This window comes from Buteo buteo, chromosome 24, assembly GCF_964188355.1.
Source record: "Buteo buteo chromosome 24, bButBut1.hap1.1, whole genome shotgun sequence".
Taxonomy (NCBI): Eukaryota; Metazoa; Chordata; class Aves; order Accipitriformes; family Accipitridae; genus Buteo; species Buteo buteo.
The window spans coordinates 447988-469600 of record NC_134194.1 but is presented as its reverse complement, the minus strand read 5'-3'; the positions used below and the strand labels follow the sequence as shown (position 1 = coordinate 469600).

The window sequence follows — 21613 nt, the reverse complement described above, 5'->3', positions numbered from 1 at the left end:
CAATGTGAGATAAGGATCAGCCCGGTTTGGAGTAACAACTCCAAGATCCCCGGGGTTTTTTCGGGGCGGGGGGCGACACACCGTATTCTTTCATACAAGTATAAAAACAGCAACTGTAGTGAACCGAATCAGCCAGTCTAACGCTCAGCCGGACCACTCCCGGTAACCAGTCGGTGAGGTCGACCCGCGCACCGGTGGATGACGGCAAACCTTCCTTCCCGTCGGGAAACGCAGGAGGACCCTGCGGACAGCCGAAGCCGGGGCGCGGAAGCCCACCGCCGGCTCCACAGCGCTGCCCGCGCCGCCTGCGGCTCCTCCGGCACCGGCCCCGCGGCGGGCGGCGGCCGAACCCCGCCCGCGGCCCCCCGGCCCCTCGCCCCGCGGCCGGAGCCGCCCCACCGCCGCCCCGCGTCCCGCACCGGCCCCGGCCCCGGCGCCCGCGCCCCCCCGCCCCCCGCCCGGCCCCTACCGTGTCGTCCGCGGGGGCCAGGTCCTGGAGCCGCTCCTCCCCGGCGGCGGCGCGGAGCTCTCCGGCGTCCGAGTCGGGGCCAGGGGCCGAGCCGGGCTCGGGGCCGGGGCCGAGCTCGGGGCCGGGGCGGGCGGGCGGCGGGGCGCGGCGCTGCCCAACCCGCAGCGCGCCGAAGTCCAGGGTCTTGCTCTCGAAGGCGCCCTCGACGCTGCAGAAGAGCCCGCCGCGCTTCTGCCGAGGCACCGCCGCCGTGCCGGGCCGCGCCAGGTACACCGGCAGCTCCTCGCCGCCGCGCCGCCCGCCCGCCGCCATGCCCGCCGCACCGCACCGCGCCGCCGGGACCGGCCGGGGCGGGATGAGGCCGCGGGCGCGGGCGGCTCCGTGCGGGGCGGGGCTGGCGGGGCCTCCTCGGCGGGGCGGGGCAGGCAGCCAGGCAGGGCCGGGCCGCGCCGGGCGGGGCGGGGCGGGGCGGGGCGGGGCGGGGCGGGCCCGCTCACCGGCGGCGCGGGCGGGAGCGGCGCGGAGCTGGGCTGCGGGGTGCCGCCGGCGGCGCGGCCGGTCGCGTTCAGCTGCCGGCGCGGGGAGAGCGCTCCCGCCCCCGCCCCCGGTCTGGCGGAGCCCGATCCCGGCGCGCCCGGGAGCTGAAGCCCCGAGCGCCGGCTGGGACGAGCCACGCGGGCCCCCGGCGGCGGGCGGGACACGAGCAGCCGCCTCCCGGCCCGGCCCCCCAGGGCGGCGGATGCCCCGGGGCAGGGCGGGGTGCCGGTGCGCTGCCCCGGTGCCGCCGTCGGCCCCCGAGGGGCTGCCGCGGTGAGATGCCACCAGCCGCGTTGGCCCCCCGCGCGGGGACGGAGAGCGGGGGCTCGGCGGGGAGACCCGGGGAGCGGCTCGCCGCCGCTCGCGCTCAGCACCCGGGCTGGGACGTGAACCCACCGGCGGCTGGCTCGGCACGCTCCTCGGCTTTTGCTCTTGCGGGGAACCGGGTGCTGCCTGCGAACAGGCGTTCGTTCCCAGGCACGAGGCTGCGTGTCATTGCTCTTGGGCCACAGTCCCTGGGTAGGCACTTTGGTCAGGCGCGCTACAGCGAGACGCGGGCAATGTCGGCTGCGTGAAGGCGTGACTGTTCACATGCCTGTGCATGCGTGTTCCTGTCACGCAAACACCACCAGGCGCAACTGCGCAAGCAAACTCCACGTATTGGCTGATGGATGGCGTTGCTGTGAGAACTCCATTGCAACTTCATTTCAAAAGTACGGGAGGCCTGAAGGGCAGAGGGACAGCCAAAGCTGAGCCTTAAATACGCTAACAGCTATGTAACTGCGTAGCAGCCTGTGAAATCTATGACGCAGCACCGAAGCTAGAGAGAGTTTTGACTTAAAATTCTTTTCCCGAGTGCTCATGTCTTTATATAGGACAAGTGTACATAGTACCTGGGCTCAGCATCCTGTCAAGTAATTTCTCACACCACATACTTGTGTTACAAGATGTTGTCAGTTATGCTTTTTCCAACTTTTTTTGTGAAAACAAAGCAGTGCCATTGTCTCTGCCAGTCCTCCGAGGACTGGTGGTTCTCATGGAAAAAATCACATGGAGCCTGACCCATCATGGAGAACAATGACCCTGTGATTATGCCTGGAGAGGGAGTCTGTGGGCACTGGCTGACAGAGGCTTGAAGTTACAAGGGAGGAAACGGTTTGGGATTGTTTCCTTCCTTTTGCACTTGGGAAGCAGTCTGCTTTTGTCACTGGACTTGTACCACTGTCATTAACTCTGTCCCCTTGACCTTGAATTTTTGACTAATTATTCAGGTCTGAAGGGTTAGGAGAAGAGAGGATGCACTAAATGTAAACGAAGTGTGTCAGCAAACTGGGATGAGTTACTTTAACAGCATTGTGTTACACAGCAGAGTAAAACACTGGTCAGTGTCTACCCTTGCTTTCTCTAAAGCAACACCAGAGAGGGTTAAATTTGGTTGTTCTCACAATCTTGCACAAGCTTTAATATGCAGCTGCCCCAGCTTTGTAGCTTCACAGAATTTACCACCACAGGGTTCGTGCCTGGGCCAGAGCCCCGCTGCTTGCCCGACCAGGGATGTGCACTGGGAGGAGAGCCCTGTGCTGCTGCCTGCATGATGCTCGCTGTCATGTTTCAGGTGCGGGGGCAGCAGTGCCTGGCAGCTAACAGAGGAAGTATTCCTTCAAATAGCCAAGAATGAGTTTGTTTTACATCCCTCTGTAACTGGATGTTTAGCAGCAAGACCACCAGTACTGTCCAAATAGATGCACACAAAGCAGCTGCCCACCAGGTCTTTACCTTCCTAAGGGACTGCCTTACCCTGAATGAATTTACCCTCCTCCCACTGCAAGTTGGACCCATTGAGCAGAGCCTGAAAACCATCTCAGAGCCAGCTTCTGCCCCTACCAAGGGGAAAAATTCATACATCTGCTGATTTCAGAGCCGGTGGCCAGAATGCTTTAGACAGTGAGCAGAGCCCCTGCCTTCTAGTTGCCAAGTAATAGCACTTGAAGTGAGCCTTTCTTGGGATGAAGCCGCAGACAGCCTCATGGCTTTGTGCACTGACCACAGTGAAGTTAGAGTGAACCCCTTGTTTTGGTTGGGACCTCTCCATATGGTTGTGTAGCTTTATGGGGAATTAAAATTCCTTGGAACAGGGCCTGGCCTTTGTCTGGTTCTGCAAATGTGCAAAAGTTTCAGCATTGTACTTTAATAGCAATATTTATTCAAATCCTGATTCTGATGTTTATCTTTCCTAGTGCCTTGCTGCATAAATTGTTGCACTGAAGTTATCTGCACCAGTAAAGGAGTATGGAGGCTCTTCTAAGAAGTGAAGGCTTTAAAATCTGACCTTTAATGGAAATTATTATCTGTTTAAAAGACAATCCTTTATTTTATTTCTCAAATTGCCATTGGCTTTTAAGATTCTTTTTTTTGGGTGTTGTACGGTCTCTAGTTCAAGAATACCATGAAAACTGAAGTTTGGGTTCAGTGTGTGTTCACTGCAATAGCCTTGCTTTTGAGGCCAGCAGAATGCATTATTTATATTTCTGTATATGTATGTCAGATCAGATTTGAAGCTTTTAATTATACAATGACAAAATGCCTGTCCCCTGTAATTAAGCACATTTTCTTTTCTTTAAATCACATGTTTATATGCTAGTTGACAAAAATGCTGTTGAGGCAAATAGTCATGAGTGGTGCATTTTCAAATCCTGCTGGCAAACCAGATCTTCTCTCTCTTGCCTGTGCAAAGCAGATGAGAGATACAGATCAGGGAGGGGATCCCGCGGAAAGGTTGTCTTCCCAGCCTGAGCCCAGGGAGGATGGACATGGCAGGCATTTGAACTCATGTACTTGGGTGCTGCCGCAGGACCTACCAGAACCAACATGTCATCCCTGCAGAGCTTTTCCTCAGCTCGAGCACTGTGTTCATGTCTTGACCCCAGAATCAGAGTGCCTGTCCACTGTGGTTCAGGAGTCTGAGCTGAGCCTGCCAGATGGGCACTGCTGGTCATATCTTGAAAGAAAATAAATAGGCTAGTATTCTGATTTAGGGAACAGAATTTATTTTATGGGAAATTATGTTTTGTAGTGGCAAGCTTCTAATTTACGTCTGACTAGACCATGCCTTTCTAGTTGAGTAAGAACTGTTTTTATTAGGCAGCACTCAGAAATGGAAATCAGTCATGTTACAGGGTGAACCACACTAGTTATGAATGGGGGGAGTGGTGCAGCCTTCTTGGAAATGGTCTTTAGGCAAATCCCTTTCTGCAAAAGGATTAGTTAATAAGATGGGACATAATCACCCTGTCTGGGGTCAGCGTTTTCTTATTCTGTGCACTCAGCCCCCATATTGGTTTCCTTTGTTATTCTCATTGTCTGCTGCCAAAGCACCAGCTGGGTTTCCCATTAGTACCTATGCAGGGGAATCGTGGGCTCCAGACGACGACTGCCCAATCTGCTGAGTAACCAGTGAGAGGCACAACATGCAGTATAACTTTCACAAGCATTTTCTACATGAGGCTGCCTACTTACTAAGTGTTATCTTTTAAATGTTTGAAGGGGAATTTAAATTGCCAACTGAATCATTCAAACACCAAAGGTATTGACAGAGAAGTCATATTAGGTCATCCTGCCTGCTGCTGCCAAGGCTCCGCTGTTCTCTACCGGGTATTTTCTGATGATTTTGCTAATTCATTTTCCGTTTGTCAGGCCGGCAGGCAGTTTCTTAATTGGAAAAACTCTGCATTCTCTGTTGGCAAACTTCTGTGCTGGTTCCCATTTCCCAGATGCTCTACACAACGTCATTCTGTCTATAAGAAAAATAGAAAAGGATTAAAAAAAAGTGAAGCATGTCCCAGATTGTGGCTTCTTGCTCACAAAATGTTGCCTGCACCACTGGAAGTTGCTCACTACACCAGGAGGTTAAGATCTTGTTGTGTTTCCCTTGTCTCACTAACAAGGCGAAATCCACTGACCATCGCTTTTGGTTTAGACTGCTAGTGAAGCAGAATCACAGTACTAAATACTACAGCTGGATTTTATCAAGGAATGGATAATTTCAGGATCAATGGTAAATATCTGGAGTTCTTTAGTCAGGTGATTTTCATGGGCATCTATTGGTAAACAGAAATCACATACCGTGTTTCAAAGCATGAGCTGGTAAACTGCCAAGAGGAAGGACCTCCCTCTGTGTACGATACGATAGTGACTTACACGGCAGAGGCACGTGCATGTTCGTGAGACGCCAGAGGCCTCGGGCGCGTGATGGCAGATGCGGCAGGGAGCGGTGCGGGGATCCGGCGCACAGCGCTCACCTGCTGTCAGTTCTTTCCCCTTGGTGGTCTCATGGGCAGCAATCACATCCTCATTTCGACCTCCATTTCGGTAAACTAAACGCCCTTCATTATTAACATTGAAGCTTTTGTCGTCTGCTGTCTGCGTTAGAAATGACCTGATGTGCTCTCCCGGGTGACTGGTGAGGACATGAGACACGAGGTCACTGCAGACCTGGGGGGGTTTCCCTTGGCCATGCTGCCCCCCAGCACCCAGGCAGCCCCACGGGGGACACAGCTCACCAGTGGGGCCTGCGGGGCTGGGTCAGCACCTCTTCTCTACAAAACTCCACCTGCGGGGTTTCTGTGCAAAGCCCTCACCAGTGCTGCAGCACTTGCACAGCTGTCTGCAGCCCACTGAGAAGGGGCTCTCAGCTGCACAGGGACCACGGCTGCGGCTCTGGGTACAGCTCTCCGCAGCTGTCTCTGCACCACCAATGCTCTAGGCCTGTTCCTCGGGCAGTGGAGCACCAGCCAAGCTCCAGACGTCCTCACAGGAGCCAAGCTGACTTTGCGGGAATGGGATGACTTCTAGTGCTTTCTAGCTTTGCATGTCAGCTGATCTTCCCCTTGCATCCCAGAGAAACACAAAGGCTTTGGCAGGAAGAAAGTCCTGCCAGAATTTCACAGTATTTAGTGTTCAGCTTGTTATTCTTGCTTCTTTTCCTGGAGTTAGTCAGCCCCTTTAAAGAAAGTTGAGGGGGTGGGAGGGAAGCGTCTCGGGCTCCATAGCTGTGACCACAATGCTCATTAGACTTGAAGAACGTCGTGTTACTTGAAGGAAGTAGGCTGTTGACATTAGGTGAGATTTGACCCCCTCCTTCACTAATGCTCACAGGCTCAAGCAAAGGAGAGCTGTGTCCTGAGTGAGGACATTTCCTTCCTTGATGCCAAATCAATACAAAATGGTTTTACACTGGTTTTCCTGTGGGCCTGGAGGCAGCAGATCTTTAATTGCGCATGAAAGGGACATAATGACAGCATAACTTTGTTAGCATGATAAATGCACATCTGGTTTCATAGCTTATTTTCTTCTAAGGTCTGTAGGTTCAGCTGGAGAAGCACTGAGAAGCAGCAGGGCAGTGGCAGTGGCAGGTTAACGCTGATTTCTTCATCCCCATCTGCTTCCTACAGGGTTTGGTAAAACTGCATCCCTTTATTACATGCATGATAATTAGCAATGATGAAATTAGTCAGAGTTATCTTGTTTCATGCAACGTTAGAGCTGCCTTCTCTTACTCTGCAGTCCTGATTTACCAGGGTGTCCTGTTTTAGGAGACTGCCAGATAAACAGGATTGTTTTGCTGATTCATTCTTGCAGCAATGTCAGGACAGCCTCCAGCACTGCATTTCATGTGCCTCAGGGAAAGTCAGGCTAAGGACAAACACAGAAGAAAAAGTGAAAGGGCCAAACTTGACAAGAAAATCTGCTTGTTCTACTTACATTTAGAGGCAGAGGTCAGAGACGGGGGAGTTCTTTCATTCCCCAAGAAACGGCACATTCCTGAAGAGGAGGCGACTGATGAGTCTGCTGGCTCCGTCGACCAGGGAAGGCCAGTGGCTGATGCTTCCATCACCATGCTCCAGGTTCTAAACTTTCGGACATAGTAGCTTAGAAGGTCAGAATAGACCTTTGTAATCCTCCAGGCTGCTCTGCACATCAAGGGGTTCTCCATCTCAACTCTGTATATCTTTCAGAAAACCATCTGATCTTGATTTACACTTTTAGTGCTGGGGAGTATGTGACAGACACAATAAGGGCCTAATTCAGAATCCTACCCTTGCTGTTAAAAATGGGCATCCCATATCTCCTCTACTCTAAACGTGCTCAACTTCAGGTTCCAGCAGTAGACCTCTCATACACATCCATCCATGAGCTTTGGGGGCCTCCTGTATCAAGTATCTGCATCCCTATATTGGCACTTACAGACTGTGATCAAGTTCTGCTTAACCTTCTCTTTGACATGACAACTGTATTGTTGTCCTTGAGAATAAACTACAAGGCATGTTTTCTAGTCCTTTTGCTACAATTGTGGCTGGAGGGGGTGGAAGTTTTGTCATCCTCTGGAAACATAGGCAGCTAGAACTGAAGGCAGCGTGGCAATAGTACAGCGATGTTAAATACATCCATATGTACTCCCATGTGATATGTCTGCTTACACACCCAAGCACTAGCATTGTCTTGGCCACAAAGTCATGCTGGGAGCTGATGTTCAGTGATTTAAAATCACTGTTTACCGGAACAGAGTTTCCAGCACTGACAGGTATATCTTTGTTCCTAGACGTGCAAGTTTATGTCACCCTGTGAATGTGCCATTTTGTGTGACCGGTCCCAGCTTTCCATGCTGTGGCCAGTGTGCTGCCCTACCCGCCTGGATGTGCTATGCTGGATGAGATAAGTTAACGGATGAGACTGGAAGGATATACATAGTTTATGTTGTCATAAACTAGAAAAGGTGGGAACAGGATGGTTGTCTAACACAGAAACAATGTTGGGGGCAAACGACCCTTTATGTTGGGTACTGGGGAAAGGTTTCACTGCAGGCACAGATGTCATCTGATGGGTTGCTGTACAGCAGGCTGGAGTCTTTCGTGAAATCCTTTATGAAAGTCAAACCACTGCAGAGCTAGAAAGAAAAAACACTTGAGACTGTCAAAAGCCTGTTCAGTATTTCATGTCAAAGCCACAAGGAAAGTGCATTCATAGCATGTTAATTTCTTCTGCAAAATGCTGTTGTATTGTTGGAGGGTATAACTTCTAGCAACTCATATAGACTGACCTCAGTGTGCTGTCAGAGTCTGTCATGCTAACAGAGATCACAACTCCAATGAGCAGTTGGAAGTTACAATCTTCTGCGCTGGGTTATTCCAAAAATATTTCTGAAATGGAGTAATGCTTTTTGCTCCCAGATTTGTTTAGTGCTGAGCAAAATCTATGGGAAATTCCAACATCTCAATATGTGGGTTTTTCCTCCTGAAATGAGCTGATAGTCAAAATGTTAACGAATAATAATTGTGGAACAGGAGTTCTGAAAATTTCCCTGTGAGGAATCTAGCCTCTCCTTCCTTCTCCCTCTCCTTGTCCTCTAAGGAAGGACTACTACCTCTTCCTCAATGCCCAAGGACCCTTGTGGTGCTGCAGGCATCACCATCAGATGCAGACTGAGTCAGTCATGAAGTTGTTGGAGACAAAAGGTGCCAGAGATAAACCTCTCACAAGGCAACAGAAGTAATGTTTTTCAGAGGTTCAGAAGTACAGGTTTGGCATCAATACGAAACCCCAGATATTCTGACCTGGGTAGAGTCTCCATAGCTAGCTGGACCCACTCACACTACTGAGGAGGAACACCTGGTGACCCAGGCAGTTCTGCACATCAGGTAAGCTCCAGGCACCTTGCCTGAAGATGGAGATAGTTCAAGACCAGCCCAGAGATGCAACTGCAAGACTTCCAGGAACTACCAAGTAAACCTGTAGATATCTTCTATAGGTTTCAGGTCAGTGGGCTTTTTCAGGATGAAAGTTTGGGGAAGGGTGAGACTGTAGCCACTGGAAGAGCTGTCTGGCTTGGTGTGGAGTGGACCGTTAGGGCCTGGATGAGATGGTTTTATGTAAGAAAACACCCATTCTGGATCAGTTTGAAGCCCAAAATATTCTGCCAGACTTGTGCCAGATTCACTTCAAGAGCAGTCAGCCCATTTCCTCCGAGTTCATGTTCTGCCTCCCTGCCCACTTCTCTTCCTCTCAAAATCAGTCTCCTTCCACCTGTTCTGTTTGTTCACTGCTTCCAGGATGACATCATCCAGGATCTTCTCCCAGGCTGTGAAGCCTGGCTTGGCCATTCTCATTCAAGTACTCCATCTTTGGCCTTTGCTGTGATGGCAAATGCTGACTTGCTTTCAAATGGCAGTCTGCTGTTGTGACTCCCTCTTATTCCAGCTTGTCCCAGGGATCACCAGCTACTCCTCTCTGTGCCTGCTTTTATTCCCAGACAGGACTTTTGAGGACTAAGCTGATATTTCCTTGTTTCCATGGTGTTGCACTTGACCTAATCAACCATTGCGGACCCAAAGTGGTCCTGCCTTCAACCTCCCTGCCTATAGCTTCAGGAGAGTACACTGATGCTCTATAGCAAAAACAGGTGGTGTATCTAGAGATAATTAGTGATTACATGCAGTGATTACATGCCTATAATCAGTAATTAGATGTCAACAGAGTAGAATTGTAGTGGATTTAAAGGTACTACGTTTGTCTGTTTGTTTGTTTGTTTATATGGTTTCTTGTGACTGTGAGGAAGCAAGTGGTGAAATGTATTTTGGCCAGGCTAGTGAAGTAGGCAGGGCTGCCATTTGTGTGCATTTTCTGTCATGGCCCTCTAACCCATGACATAAGCATCTTAGCTGTGTAAATACCACAGGAACGAGGCTGTGACTGAAAGATTGCTGTCTGCTTGCCTGTCGGTCCATTTGCTATCACTTTGGAGGAAAAACATATGCTCTAAACTGGAGTGACTGATGTCCTGCAGGAACTAGAACCTCTGCTTGTGGTGGCTAGGACTACTTCATTTTCACTAATTCAGATGAAAAATAACTGGGCTGGGAAACAGTTGTTCTCTAATGATGCGTAAAGCTAGACTGTGCTAACTTGGTATCATGGTCCTCATTGTGCTGATAGAGATGAGTCCACTCCTTGCTGTCTAGCAGCAGTCCTGGCTCAGTGTTAGCCACAGGTGAGTCACTGGCAATAGTTCGGCAAAGCCTTACTATCTAAGAGAAAAAAAGAGTTGGCTCTAGCACTGCTTTAGGACTCAGCTTTTCCTCCGTGAGTCATGAGTTTACTAGGATAGACTGTATTTGGAGACAGAAATGACTGGCCAGCGATGTACAGAGCACTGTGCAGCAGGCAGTCTTACCAGGCAGCTCATTCCGGCATGATCAGCAGGTGAGAATGAGCCACGGAGGAGCGGAGTGACGGGCTCCTGGGTGCTGACATGACGTCTCCCTCCAGCGCTGCAGAAGGAGCTCATGTCATCAGGGAAGTCCCTGTAGTGACGAGGATGAGGATCTCTCAGGCAGCACGGCCGTGCTCAGAGGAGTGCCCCAGGCAGCAGACTGGGGAGCATCACTTGCTGTGCATGGGACATGGCAAGGCAGATTGAGAGCTGAAAGCTCCGTCCTCTCACAGTAGCTTAGCTGAAGAGAACTTAATGTACTGAGGTGATGGATACTGAGCAAGCACAGAGCTACAAAGGTCAGAACGCTGCTAGTCCAGAAGAAAGTCTGCAAGTAGTTCTGTTTCTTTCCAAGCCACGCCAGGGAGCCATGTGCTAACTGCTAAGGTTTTGTCCTCCATCTGTTTGAAAGCAGGGGTGGGGGGGAAGGAATCATGAGAAAGAGATTTATCCTTGTTGGCCAGAGGATGAACCTAAGTTCTGGCTGAAATCTCTATTTGTTGAAAGGAGACACTGCAGGAGGGAGGTATCTCAATGAAAAGATAAGTTTTGTAGATTTTGCTTAAACTGAAACAGTGTCTTTCTAAATTTTATGCATCAAAGAGAACAGAAAAAAGGCCCAAACAAAAAGGTCCTCAAACATCAGACATGTCACCTTCTGATCAGCTGAAGGTCCTTTAGAAGTTTTCCAAAGCATGTTCTTTAAGGTAAGCAGACAGCTCTGAGGATTAATAATAAGCTACATTTGCTTTCAGCTTTAATATACCTATGTAATTCTAACGAGGTCAGCAATGGCCAAAGCACATTATGAAAATAATTTGCATTCATTTAATTAGCATAGTTCATCTGACAGTTGCAAAGTTTCAGGAGACCAATAAGTGCTACCGGTACAGGCAGGAGTCAGTGACAGCAATGCAAAAAAACCTCACTGGATTCTTCTTGCCCTGTGTGCACAGCTCCAGCTCACCTGCTGCTTTCCAGCCTTGGCACTGGGCTCCCAAGGACGCTGCGGTGGAACACGTGAACCACCAGTACTGTAGTCAGTTCTTGGGTTAGAAAATCACTTACTGTTTTGTAGTTCGCTTGGTTTGGTTTTGCAGCCCAGTGTGTATTACATGCTTGTGCTGCGCAGACAGCACCAAGGCAAAGATGTGATGGGATTGAGGTCTTGGGGCCTCCTGCCGCAGAGGGGTGGTGGCTTGCAGCTGGGCACTGCAGCCTTCATTCTGCCACCTAACCGCTAACAGTTTTGGAAGATTAGTTTAGAGGGGGTAGGGATTATCTGACTTCATGGGATTACCATGTTGCACAGACACTAAATTAGCATCAATGTTTTGTCTTATTGATACATGCTCATGCACACCTTTGCTCAGGCTGAAGGGGCTTTTCCTAACTTCTGGCTTGGTTCTTTCATCTCAGCTGCTTTTACTTCTAAACCAATGGCTTGTGAATGCCACACCACGGGCAGACTGCAGTGAAAGGAATTAAACTGACTCATCACACCGCAGGCTTGTTCCTGTTTAATAGGGAGTTGTGCACCACAAAATACCATTGTGCTGAGTGTCACCATTCTATGAATTTTACTAAGTATGAAAAAATAAAGACCAAAGAGAGAGACACCAATGAAAGAGCCAGATGCTTTCTTGCTGGAGAGGCTAGAACCCAGGGTCCAAATTGCAGCATTTTGATTTGGGCCCTTTATAGAGCACGAGTGAGTTGTGAACATCAATGGCTGCGAACTTTGAAAACACAGTGAGGTGTTTTGGACTGGAAAACTGTGATAGGCAGCATATTAGTCATTTCCCTAGGAAAGCATATGAATGTTGTATCTGTTCATGGTAAACTTCGAATGTCTGAGCTTGAAATCAGTCTGCACTCCAGATGTGCTAATGCCTTAACTGCAATATAGCTTTCGCTCATCCCATAAAACATACAGTATTGTAAGAATTTCAGACCCATAACTGCCAAATGAACCACTTAGTCTGTGAAGCTAAAATCCTTTTCCTTTTCCCTGTATTTGCCCCATTACTACAGATTTCTCTTGGTAGAAAAATGGGTAAGAGAGAACATGGCAGGTTACTTTTGCAGTGTGGCCCTTCTGCTTCACTGTGTTTGCCTTTTACCTTCCCACTATTTCTGACATATGTATTGTGATATGGAAGTGAGGACCTGTGTGTGTCACACACACATACGTACAGATGGTCAAACAGTTTTATGTACGATATCCATAAGTGACTGTGCATCATTAGAGTATTCACATCCTTCATTCAGTGCCTAGGCTAGCTGATAAAAATCCAAGTAACGGATACCACAGTGACCTCTGGAAATTTCTGTGCTGAGAATGTAAAAACAGAGGTTTGTCTTTCCTGCCAAGCTGGAATGCTTGAATTCTTTTCACAGCCCCTATCAGTTAAGAAACTGCAACTGTACTGGCTGGTTTACCTGGGGCTTGAAGGCACTTTGGGGAACTGGTCACTTTGAAAGTTCCCTGTTTCATATACAAAGGAATCCAAACTGCTGTAGGTTGTTGTCTTTTTATTATAATACTTGGTGGATATTGCCATTCTTATCTTCTTCATTGTCTTCATTCTCTGAAGTTACAGGGAAAGCATAACATGAATGCTTTCTAGCTGTGTCTAAAAAGAAACCTTGTTTGAGAGTGTGTGTTGGTTCTGGATGAAGAGATTTACACAAAGTGCCTTCTGAGCATCACTTCTGGAACTCATAATAGCTCACTTCTGGAACTCATAATAGCTCAGGGGTACTTGAACTCCAGCTCACATAGCTGCCCACTGCTTTTCTCTGGCTTGTCTTACAGATGCGTAATACATGTGCCTTGACCCTGTTAAGGAGTGTGTACTTTCTCTGTACTTCCTTTGTTTGAAACTGCAATTCATTTACTTAGACTTGCACAGTAATGGTTTCTAACTCATTAGCATATTTACTTTGAGGATTGCAAAGCACTTTCCAGGACAATGAGAAAAGGACCAGAGAGGTCCAGATTTTCTCTGCAGAGCTTTAACAACAAGGGCAGCTATGGCAGAACCAGCAGTGGAGTGCTGGGGACAGTGTAGGCATCAGCAAGGTATACTGCAACTGAAGAAACATGTTGCTGGGAACGTGGCAAGGAAAGCCCTAAAACATGCTGACTGAGACAATTACAAGATACTATGCTTCTCATCCTGAAAAGTTTCACACGTTCTACACTGATGATTAATGCTATTTATGTAGTTTAGAATGTTTCCATGTTTTTAAGTTAAAGATAGTATGACAGCTTGCAAACTCAGGACCTAAGAGTCAATGCTACTTGTCAGAATGATCATGTAGAATTTGCTCAGGTTTCATTCATAAAAATCATTTTTAGGTACCTAATGAAAATGGACTGATTTTCTTCTGTGCTGAGTACTTCCAAATCTGCCATTTGACCTCCTCCTTTTTCAGTGTACACTCTCCATTAATCCTAAAAAACATACAGTTGTATTCTCTTCATGCCTGGACAGGAGTTCGGATCCCTAACTTGGAAACTGCTGTTGAAAAATGTTGTCTTTTGCCAGTGAAGTTTCTGGAAGGGCAGTAAATTCCCCACTGAGGGGGAAAGGCAGTGCTTTCAGACCTCCTTTGTCTCCAGGAAGTGAAGCTCATTATGTTTCCCCTGGACCACGCAAAGCAGAATAATAATCTTGTTTTGTAAAGTATGTTTTGTGTCAGGTTAACATTACTGAACTTCTGGGATGGCTGAAAACATACAAAGAATGTACAAACAAAAGACTTCCAGTTCCAGAAGCTTCTCTATTCAAATCTCTGAATGCACATAACCTAATTAGGGCTATTATAAAGAAATAAAAATTAATGAGCCACTATTACATGATCCTTACTGCATTTATATCACAGTTTGTTCATAAAGGAAACAGTCTGCTGAAGACCTGAGCCTTTACAGCATCTGGCAGTCAGCAGCGGCTGCTGAGCAGATGTGTAGCTCAGCCAAGGAGACACTCTGACCTGTGGGTATAGTTTCAGTAGAGCCTGAATCAAGACCACAGCAAGAAAGCACACCAAGACTTTCTGGTGTGTCTTTAACAATCGAGAGAAGCATCTTCCCCTCCAAGAAGTACTGATAGGCGGCCTGAGCCAGTTTTGGGTGTAGCTGCTGGATACTGAGTTGAAGCATTTCAGAACAACAGTTCACGAAAAGGATTGCACGTTCTCCGAGCAAGGAGGTTTTCTCTGCAACAGATGTCTTTTGTGGGTGGGTACCAGGCTGCACATTTGCAGTTTAAAGGCATTCTAGAGCAGTTAGATCATCACTGGGTGGCTGACTGCAGGAAGGAAACTGGTGTCTGTCATGGTCATGAACTCCCTCCCTCTATTGCTGGCTGATTCAAATGTCATCCATACAGCAGACCACAGTTAATGCACTTCCAGTGCAAAAAGGAGAGAGCAGGCAGGGCTCCGTGTATCACTGACATAAGACATGGTCTATCCCATTCGCTGGTGAGACTGCTAACTTTAACTGATGTTTTTGTTTCTTCTGAATGGAGAAGGCTTTTCATTAACTGCTTTTACTACTCACTAAGTTGCATTTCTTTATGATATGAATTGAGCTATCTATTTAGACAATTATTAGGAAACCAATTCCAGAACAATTTTTAGTGATTTGTCTTCCAGTTCCCAATCTCATGTCAGATTTCTAGCATTTCAATCATTTTACAATTGCTAAAGCCAAGCATGGGCAAGTTTTGCCTTTCACAGTTTTGGCAGTTAGTCTTCATATTTCTGCTATGATTTTAATCAAAAAGGTTTTGGTCTGATTTTTATGAGAGTAGCTTAAGATTTCTTTGAGTCTTGTGGTCATATTTTAAAAGGGGTATAGGAGGTGAGTGTATTTTTCCTGTTCCATTATTGGTCTAAATTTGTAAAATCACAGCTTTCCTGTCACATTTTCTGCACTCAAATACTAAAATGATAGACACAGACACTTCCCATCCAGGCCTTCACTCCCTGGCTTCAGGGGTCTGCAGCACACCACCACAGGGTTCAGGCAGGAATACTTTACTGTCAGTTTTCTACCCACCTTCTCTGGACTTGCAGACTAGGCTGTTAGCTCTGTTACACCTCTGTAAATCAGGAGCAACAACACTCACCTAAGCTGTTCCTGCTGGTTTAAGCACGATCAAAATACAGTCTTGTTGGTGACTTGTTCCGCACGCTTGCTGAAACACACCAACGGCAAAGTACTCAGCTGGTATTAGATGTTCAGCTTCAAACAAGCCTAGGGAGAGGTTAATCACCAAATAATATTCTTGTTCTGGGAAATATTCCAGCCTAAGCTGTTGCAAGGGTTTGTGCTGGTCCAGTTATGCCCTACTTGAGTTTATGCTGAAGATTTTCCTTACTCTGCTCACCGTCTGTCTGGCTCCCTAACCGTTCTTGTATTCTCCCGCCCTCCTCAATCCCACACTTCCTGGCACCTGAAGAGTCAGTGCCCAAAGGCAGCTGAAATTGTCCCAGCCATAACTGGAAGGAGCTCCAGTGCTTTGCTGGGAGGCCTGGGGATGGAGGAATACCCAATAGGAACAAGCCCATTCTCCAAGGTTTGCAAGGCTGTTTGTGGCTGTTGCTGTAGCAACAGTGAAATGCTAACCCGGGAGCAGTCAGCTGTGTCTCTGGCCTTAATAATATGATTTCATGTAGGACATCAAACAAGAATGCAATAACTCAGCAACTCTGCTTTAGGAGTCTAAAGGAAACCAGATGAAGCTATGCAATTTTTTTACAATATCCAGATTCTTTCTGCAAGTCACCTTGTTTTATAAGTAACCATTCTGCCTGAGTCCTCTGAGGATCAGAATCTAATAAATGTGCATATTTGCATGATTTTTAGTTTAGGCTTGGCATGAGAGCTCTGGACGCTCTTCATTCGCAGAACAAACACTGTCTTATGAGCTGAGTGAGATTCACTTACTAAGTCTCAGCTTTTAACCCAGCTTGCCAAGATTCTTCCCAGTAGCTACAGCATGCAATAATCTTCACCCATTCAATGGCACACACACCTCAAATACCGTACGCTTAGAGATCCCCATCTCATGATTGCTGGCTTTCACTTCAGCAGATTAGTTACCAGGCCCCGAAAACCTGTTTCATACAGCCAGGCAAATGCTGTAATATATTTATTTTAATAATTAAATGCTGATGACTTGCTTTTAATATAAGATGTTCTTTTTTGTTTGATTTTCTCAAAAATTGAGGAGAATGTGTATTAATATACAGTAAATTATAAGCTTGAATGGCCTAAGACTTCCACCTAAAGCATTTTTAAAGTTGATACCTATGTGAATTTAAATCTGTGGACTGTAAAGTATAACATAACAGTCATATGCACAGTTTGAAATTTGAACTTTCTTTTGGCTTGCTATACGTGTTCCATCTAGATAAAAAATTATATGTGATCTATGTAATAGAATTTATAATTACTACAGAGGTCCAACTTCAATTTTCCATAAATATTTCATGAGTAAGTTCCAGGTCAGGATTATCTGCTGAAGACACTCGTGGAGCTATTGAATAACAAAGACGGGCAGCCACCTGTGAAAAACCCATCCATAGGAAACACGGTGGCATTTGTCAGTTGAACTGGTATTTATAAATCATTCTGTCACCTGTAGCTAGGTGAGAGTATGGTGCATCCTTCCACTGGCCAGATGGTTACTCCACATGTTATCAGTCAGGAGGAGAGCTGCATTAATGTAAGCAGTAAGATTACAATTTTGTGATTCCTCCAGATGAGAGAATACTTTACATGTAAACCACTGCTGCCATACTGCCAGGGCAGAGCTTAGAGCCCTTCTGACACCAAACCTGGTCCGGGTCCAGAGGCAGGATGACCCTTCTCCTCCCAAACCCCTGCGGTATTTAGTGTGGGAGACACGCTCTGGGAGTGCCGCCACACACGAGTCGTGCCAGGCCGGTTTTAGCCTGGGGACGGGCCGGCAGCGATGGCGCGTGGGCACGGCACAGCAGCAGAGTCACCCGAGCGCGGCCGGCGGAACCCCCAGGGGTGCTGCGTTTGGCACCCAGGGCCGCACCAGGCAGGAGCTGGCAGGTCCCACGTGGCAGTCAGCGTCCGTGAGCTGGGAGCGAGCGACCTCAGAGCGCGCGCGCAAACGGGGCTTGGCTGCGCAGGGACCCGGGAACACGGGCTTGCTGCAGGTTGCTGGCGCGGTGGCAGGAGGCCTGGCATGTACAAGAGCGACTGGCTTCCTAGCAGTCTAGAGCTCATACAGGCAATTAAGTCAGGCTGGTTGTTGAAGGCAGCATTTTTAACCGGAGGCACTGAAAACCTATTTGACGACTGCATCTTGCCAGATCCCGGGGTTTTGTTATTAATCTCTGCAATTGCCTTACATTTACTTCTGTGGGTAAGAGATGCCTCCAAGGCATGAATATACTGGTGTACTGGAGTATAAAGTCAAAGAGCTTGCATTTCCTGCTCTTGCTAGGCTCTTTTGGCTCAAACACGGGTGTTTTTCCTGTGTCTGAGGCAGTTGAGGAATTCAGGCAATGTACAGCATTAGGGTCCAGGCTACGGCTGGTGTTCAGTTTAGCGATGGCTGTGGAACTCAGTTGATTTCTGCATTTTACTAGATAGATTGGTATAGGATAAGGCCAGAAGTAAACAAATGAATTTGCATTAATTTGGGTAAAATGGGAAGCAGGGTGGGTGATTGCGTCTCAGTTAGGACTCCGGACTTAAAGCACCGCTGGTTCTAGGTAGGCCCTCCAGTTTCATCTGTGCTGAAGCTGTTTTCTCTCCCAGCCATTATCATGTAGCTAAATCTGGAAATAACAACTGTCACAGGGACAGGCTGACAGCTTGGATTAGGATTGTTCTTAGGGTTAGGGATCTGGATGGAATAAAAGAGTTGATGACCTTAGTTTATAGATGACCTGTGTTTGGCCCATGCTAATGACAATGGCATCACCTGCTTGGTTGCTGATTGCTTTAGTTCTTGTGTCCCAGGGTTCAAAGATATCAATTAAGTGCATTGCTAGAGTAAATACCAAGGTCCAGTTTTGTGGGATCTGTAGATCTCGGTGTATGATTTGTTGTATGACTGACTGGGATAGAATCAGGCACAAAGTAGCAGGAATAATGAGTTTTCATCTGCTCCAAGGTCAGGAGTTAGTAAGATAGGACCATACTGGGATTAGTATTGTGGTTAATATCAAGGTTCATGTTTGGAGGTGCTGAAGATCTGACTTTTTTATTGGTTCTTACAGGCTCTCCTGTTTAAGTTGAGAAACGTGCGACTGACTGACTGATGGTCGGTTTGCCCTCGAGGAAGTCCCTGTCGCTGAGGAGCCTGCTTGGGTGCCACTGTGGTCCGTGTCTCTGAGCATGCATGCCAGACTCTTCTAGACCTTTTCCAGCACTGCTATCCTCTTTTCAAGATCTGCAGCAGACCAGAACTCCATGCAGCACTCCAAGACACAAATGAGCAAAAGGTTGGTACAGTTACGTTTTCCTGTCTCTGTTCCTTCCCTAGTTATCCCTAACATGGCATTCGGTTGTTGAGCACTGATCTGCAAGATCCCTCCCTCGGCTGGTAGTGCCTCTCAGAAATGGTAAGTGTCAGTTTATAATTAGGGAGTCTGTAATCCATAGATTAGTGGCTCCATGCTCTAAAATCTCCATCTGTTGTACACACTGAAATCATTATATCTCTAGTCTCAGTTGTGCTCCAGGCTTCTAAAATGGTTTTCACAGGATTTTCTTTGTTGTGCAAAGCAGCTTGTTCATGGCTGTCACTTGGTGGCCAGGCACTAGAGCAGACACTGCACAATGGCATCTTGTCAGTGCGGCACAAGTCGTGGGATGCTCCTCTGTCCAAGCAGGAACAGGGCTTTGGAATGTATTTTTCTGCTGTGTTCAGGGACTCAGCCCCCCTCAACACAGAGCAGATGGCACATTGCCAGTTATTAGGGCTTTTACTATGTTTAGACAATCTCTCAAACAATGGAAAACTACTGCCATCCAAATAGGCTGCAGAGACAACACAGAAACCTTTTAACATGCAGTCATACTTCCTTTTACACAAGCCATGAGTACTGGCCATGCCTGCCTCTGACAGATGCATAGTCTGTAACACAGCTCAGTTCTTTACTCACCAAAGCCCTGTTTAAAGACTGAACAAAATGGACATGCCTCAAAGGTAGCCCAAACAGATGCAGCCTGATTCTGGCTACCATCATACTAGGGTACTTTCTACCTGGGGGCAGGTTGAAGTGCTGTCATGTACCAGGGACAGACTTGCACGAGGCTTGCCCTCTCTTGACCATAGTATGGATAGTCTGGGACTCCCTTGCATTGTCCCATACCTTCTATTTTCTTGTAGCCGGTGACACCTTGCAGCTGTCCCAGAGAAACACGCAGAGAGTTCTGAACCCAAAATCTGGTGTCAGAGTTCCTGTTATTGTCATAAAAATGATCTCTTGGACGACCATGCTTCCATGCATGCACAGGAGATGGCAAAATCAGACATAACAAGTGTTGACACCTAGGCTTACCATTCTGAGTTGCATCAGTTCAGGAGGCTGGTTTCATTGCACCGTACCTGCATTCCTTCAGCAAAGTACTCCTGGTTTACATCAGCAGAAGTTCAGGCTTGGAGTTTACACAGTAGCTTTCCTATACCCCTACTGATCTGGGTCCAATAAGCAGCACCCTGCCTGAAATATATTTCTAATTTTATTACCAGTTTTTAAAAGAGTAAATGAATCTCCTAGTCTGATAGCTGTGTAGCTGCACAGCAATAGCCTTGTTGCGCTTCATTTGGTAGAGGGGATACTTTCTACTGGCATATGAGCTGTACTCCACTGCCTTATCTGGGAAGGATCTGCGAAGTCCTTCTGAGCCGGCCACACTGCTGTCACATAACAGCAGGAGGCTGCTGATAGGCATCTAGGGGGAAATATGGTTTGCAGAATTTCTGCAGCATCCATGGCCAGCTAGCACACTGCTGGTATTTTAAATGAAAAAGTCCAGTGAAGCAAAGCAGCCCTTCTCAGGCAGGCAGGGTCTGATGCTCATACGGAATCTGTGGAAATTCTGGGGTACAGAGCTACTTTTCTAGCCCTCCGACACCACACTTGTTCCACTAATGAGTTTCAACTGTGAGCTCAAGGGGCCAACTGAAAGTCTTACAAATGAATTCATTTTCTATATAGGTTCAACCGTTAACCTATACACAGTTGTCAGAACTGTAGATCGCGATAGTGGTAGTGATGAGGATATTTGTCATATGCATACACACATTAGGAACAGCAAAGCCCAAGTAGACCATATGCAGGCAACTAGTTGGAACCCATCTACTCTTATTGACATCAGAGCAGCTGCCTTCTAGTGGATGAAACACTGTTGCCCTTGTGTGTGAGCAGTAGGACATCAAATATGGCCCATTCTTTCCCAAATGCATCACAATTTGTTTCAGTAATGACATTCTGGGCACAGGAGAGTCTCCAGAGAAGCAATTGCTAGAGCAACACTTACACTGTAGACACAGTTAGCATTTCTCTGGCTTCCAGTTCTGTGACTTGCAGTACCCCCTCGAGGACTCTCCAGGATCTTACTTCACTAGCTAGAGTAGTGCGCAGTAGAACAGTACAGCCAGGAAAATTTTTCTAATTTCTAACCAACCACAGATAGTTTGTACGCATTCTTTCTTCTGTCAACTTTGTCCTTTAGCTAAGAAGTCCCTCTCTCTGTCAGTGTTTATCTGCCTTGATGTATTTACAATGCAGACCCATGCCCTCACCATGTTGGTTTCACTAAACCAAAAAAGCTAAGCTTATTCCACAGGTCCTGTAGCACACATCTATTTTATATGCATACCTGTTCCCTTTGATTTAATCTGAATTAGTGCATTTTAATATTAAATGCCCTTTCCATTTTTTCTAGCCAAAGGAAATGAGACTGCTTGGCTCACCTTCTTTGCTTCATTCATTAATTGAAGATTATTGTGGAAGGGCGTTGGAGATGAACACTTTTGAACTCCATAATAGTAGAGATCTAAATCTAGATCCAAATTTCTGTGTCTTGGACCCATTTAATGTGTTTCAGTCTTCTAAGAACACTTTAAAGATACGAGCTGCAGTGGATCTTGGGAAAGATAATTAATGTGTTTGGTTTTTTTTTAAATAAAGAATACATTCATGTACTGGGCTATTCTGTGGCAATATAATATTCTTTAGCTCAGATTTGTTGGGGATTTGAGTGTAAAAAGATGGGCTAGGTGTAAATACCTGCCTACAACTTCGCACTTTCAAAATGTGCTTTCCATTTCCTC

At 47.3% G+C, this 21613-nt stretch overlaps 1 protein-coding gene and 1 long non-coding RNA gene across 3 annotated transcripts in view; one reads left to right on the top strand and one right to left on the bottom strand.

The window, feature by feature from the left end:
- Nucleotides 1-853, bottom strand: part of DPYSL3 (dihydropyrimidinase like 3) — a 41715-nt gene extending 40862 nt beyond the window's left edge. The window contains exon 1 of one of the 2 annotated variants that reach the window (XM_075056288.1): nucleotides 470-853. In XM_075056288.1, the coding sequence (XP_074912389.1) occupies nucleotides 470-781 (312 nt within the window). In that variant the 5' untranslated portion in view covers nucleotides 782-853. The remainder of the gene's footprint in view (nucleotides 1-469) is intronic. The other variant, XM_075056290.1, reaches the window with a different exon arrangement.
- On the top strand, nucleotides 634-21451 carry LOC142044157 (uncharacterized). The gene is made up of 3 exons (XR_012654233.1): nucleotides 634-736; nucleotides 18549-18773; nucleotides 21226-21451. It is a non-coding gene; the product is annotated as an uncharacterized LOC142044157 (long non-coding RNA).
- Nucleotides 21452-21613: the final 162 nt, after the last annotated feature.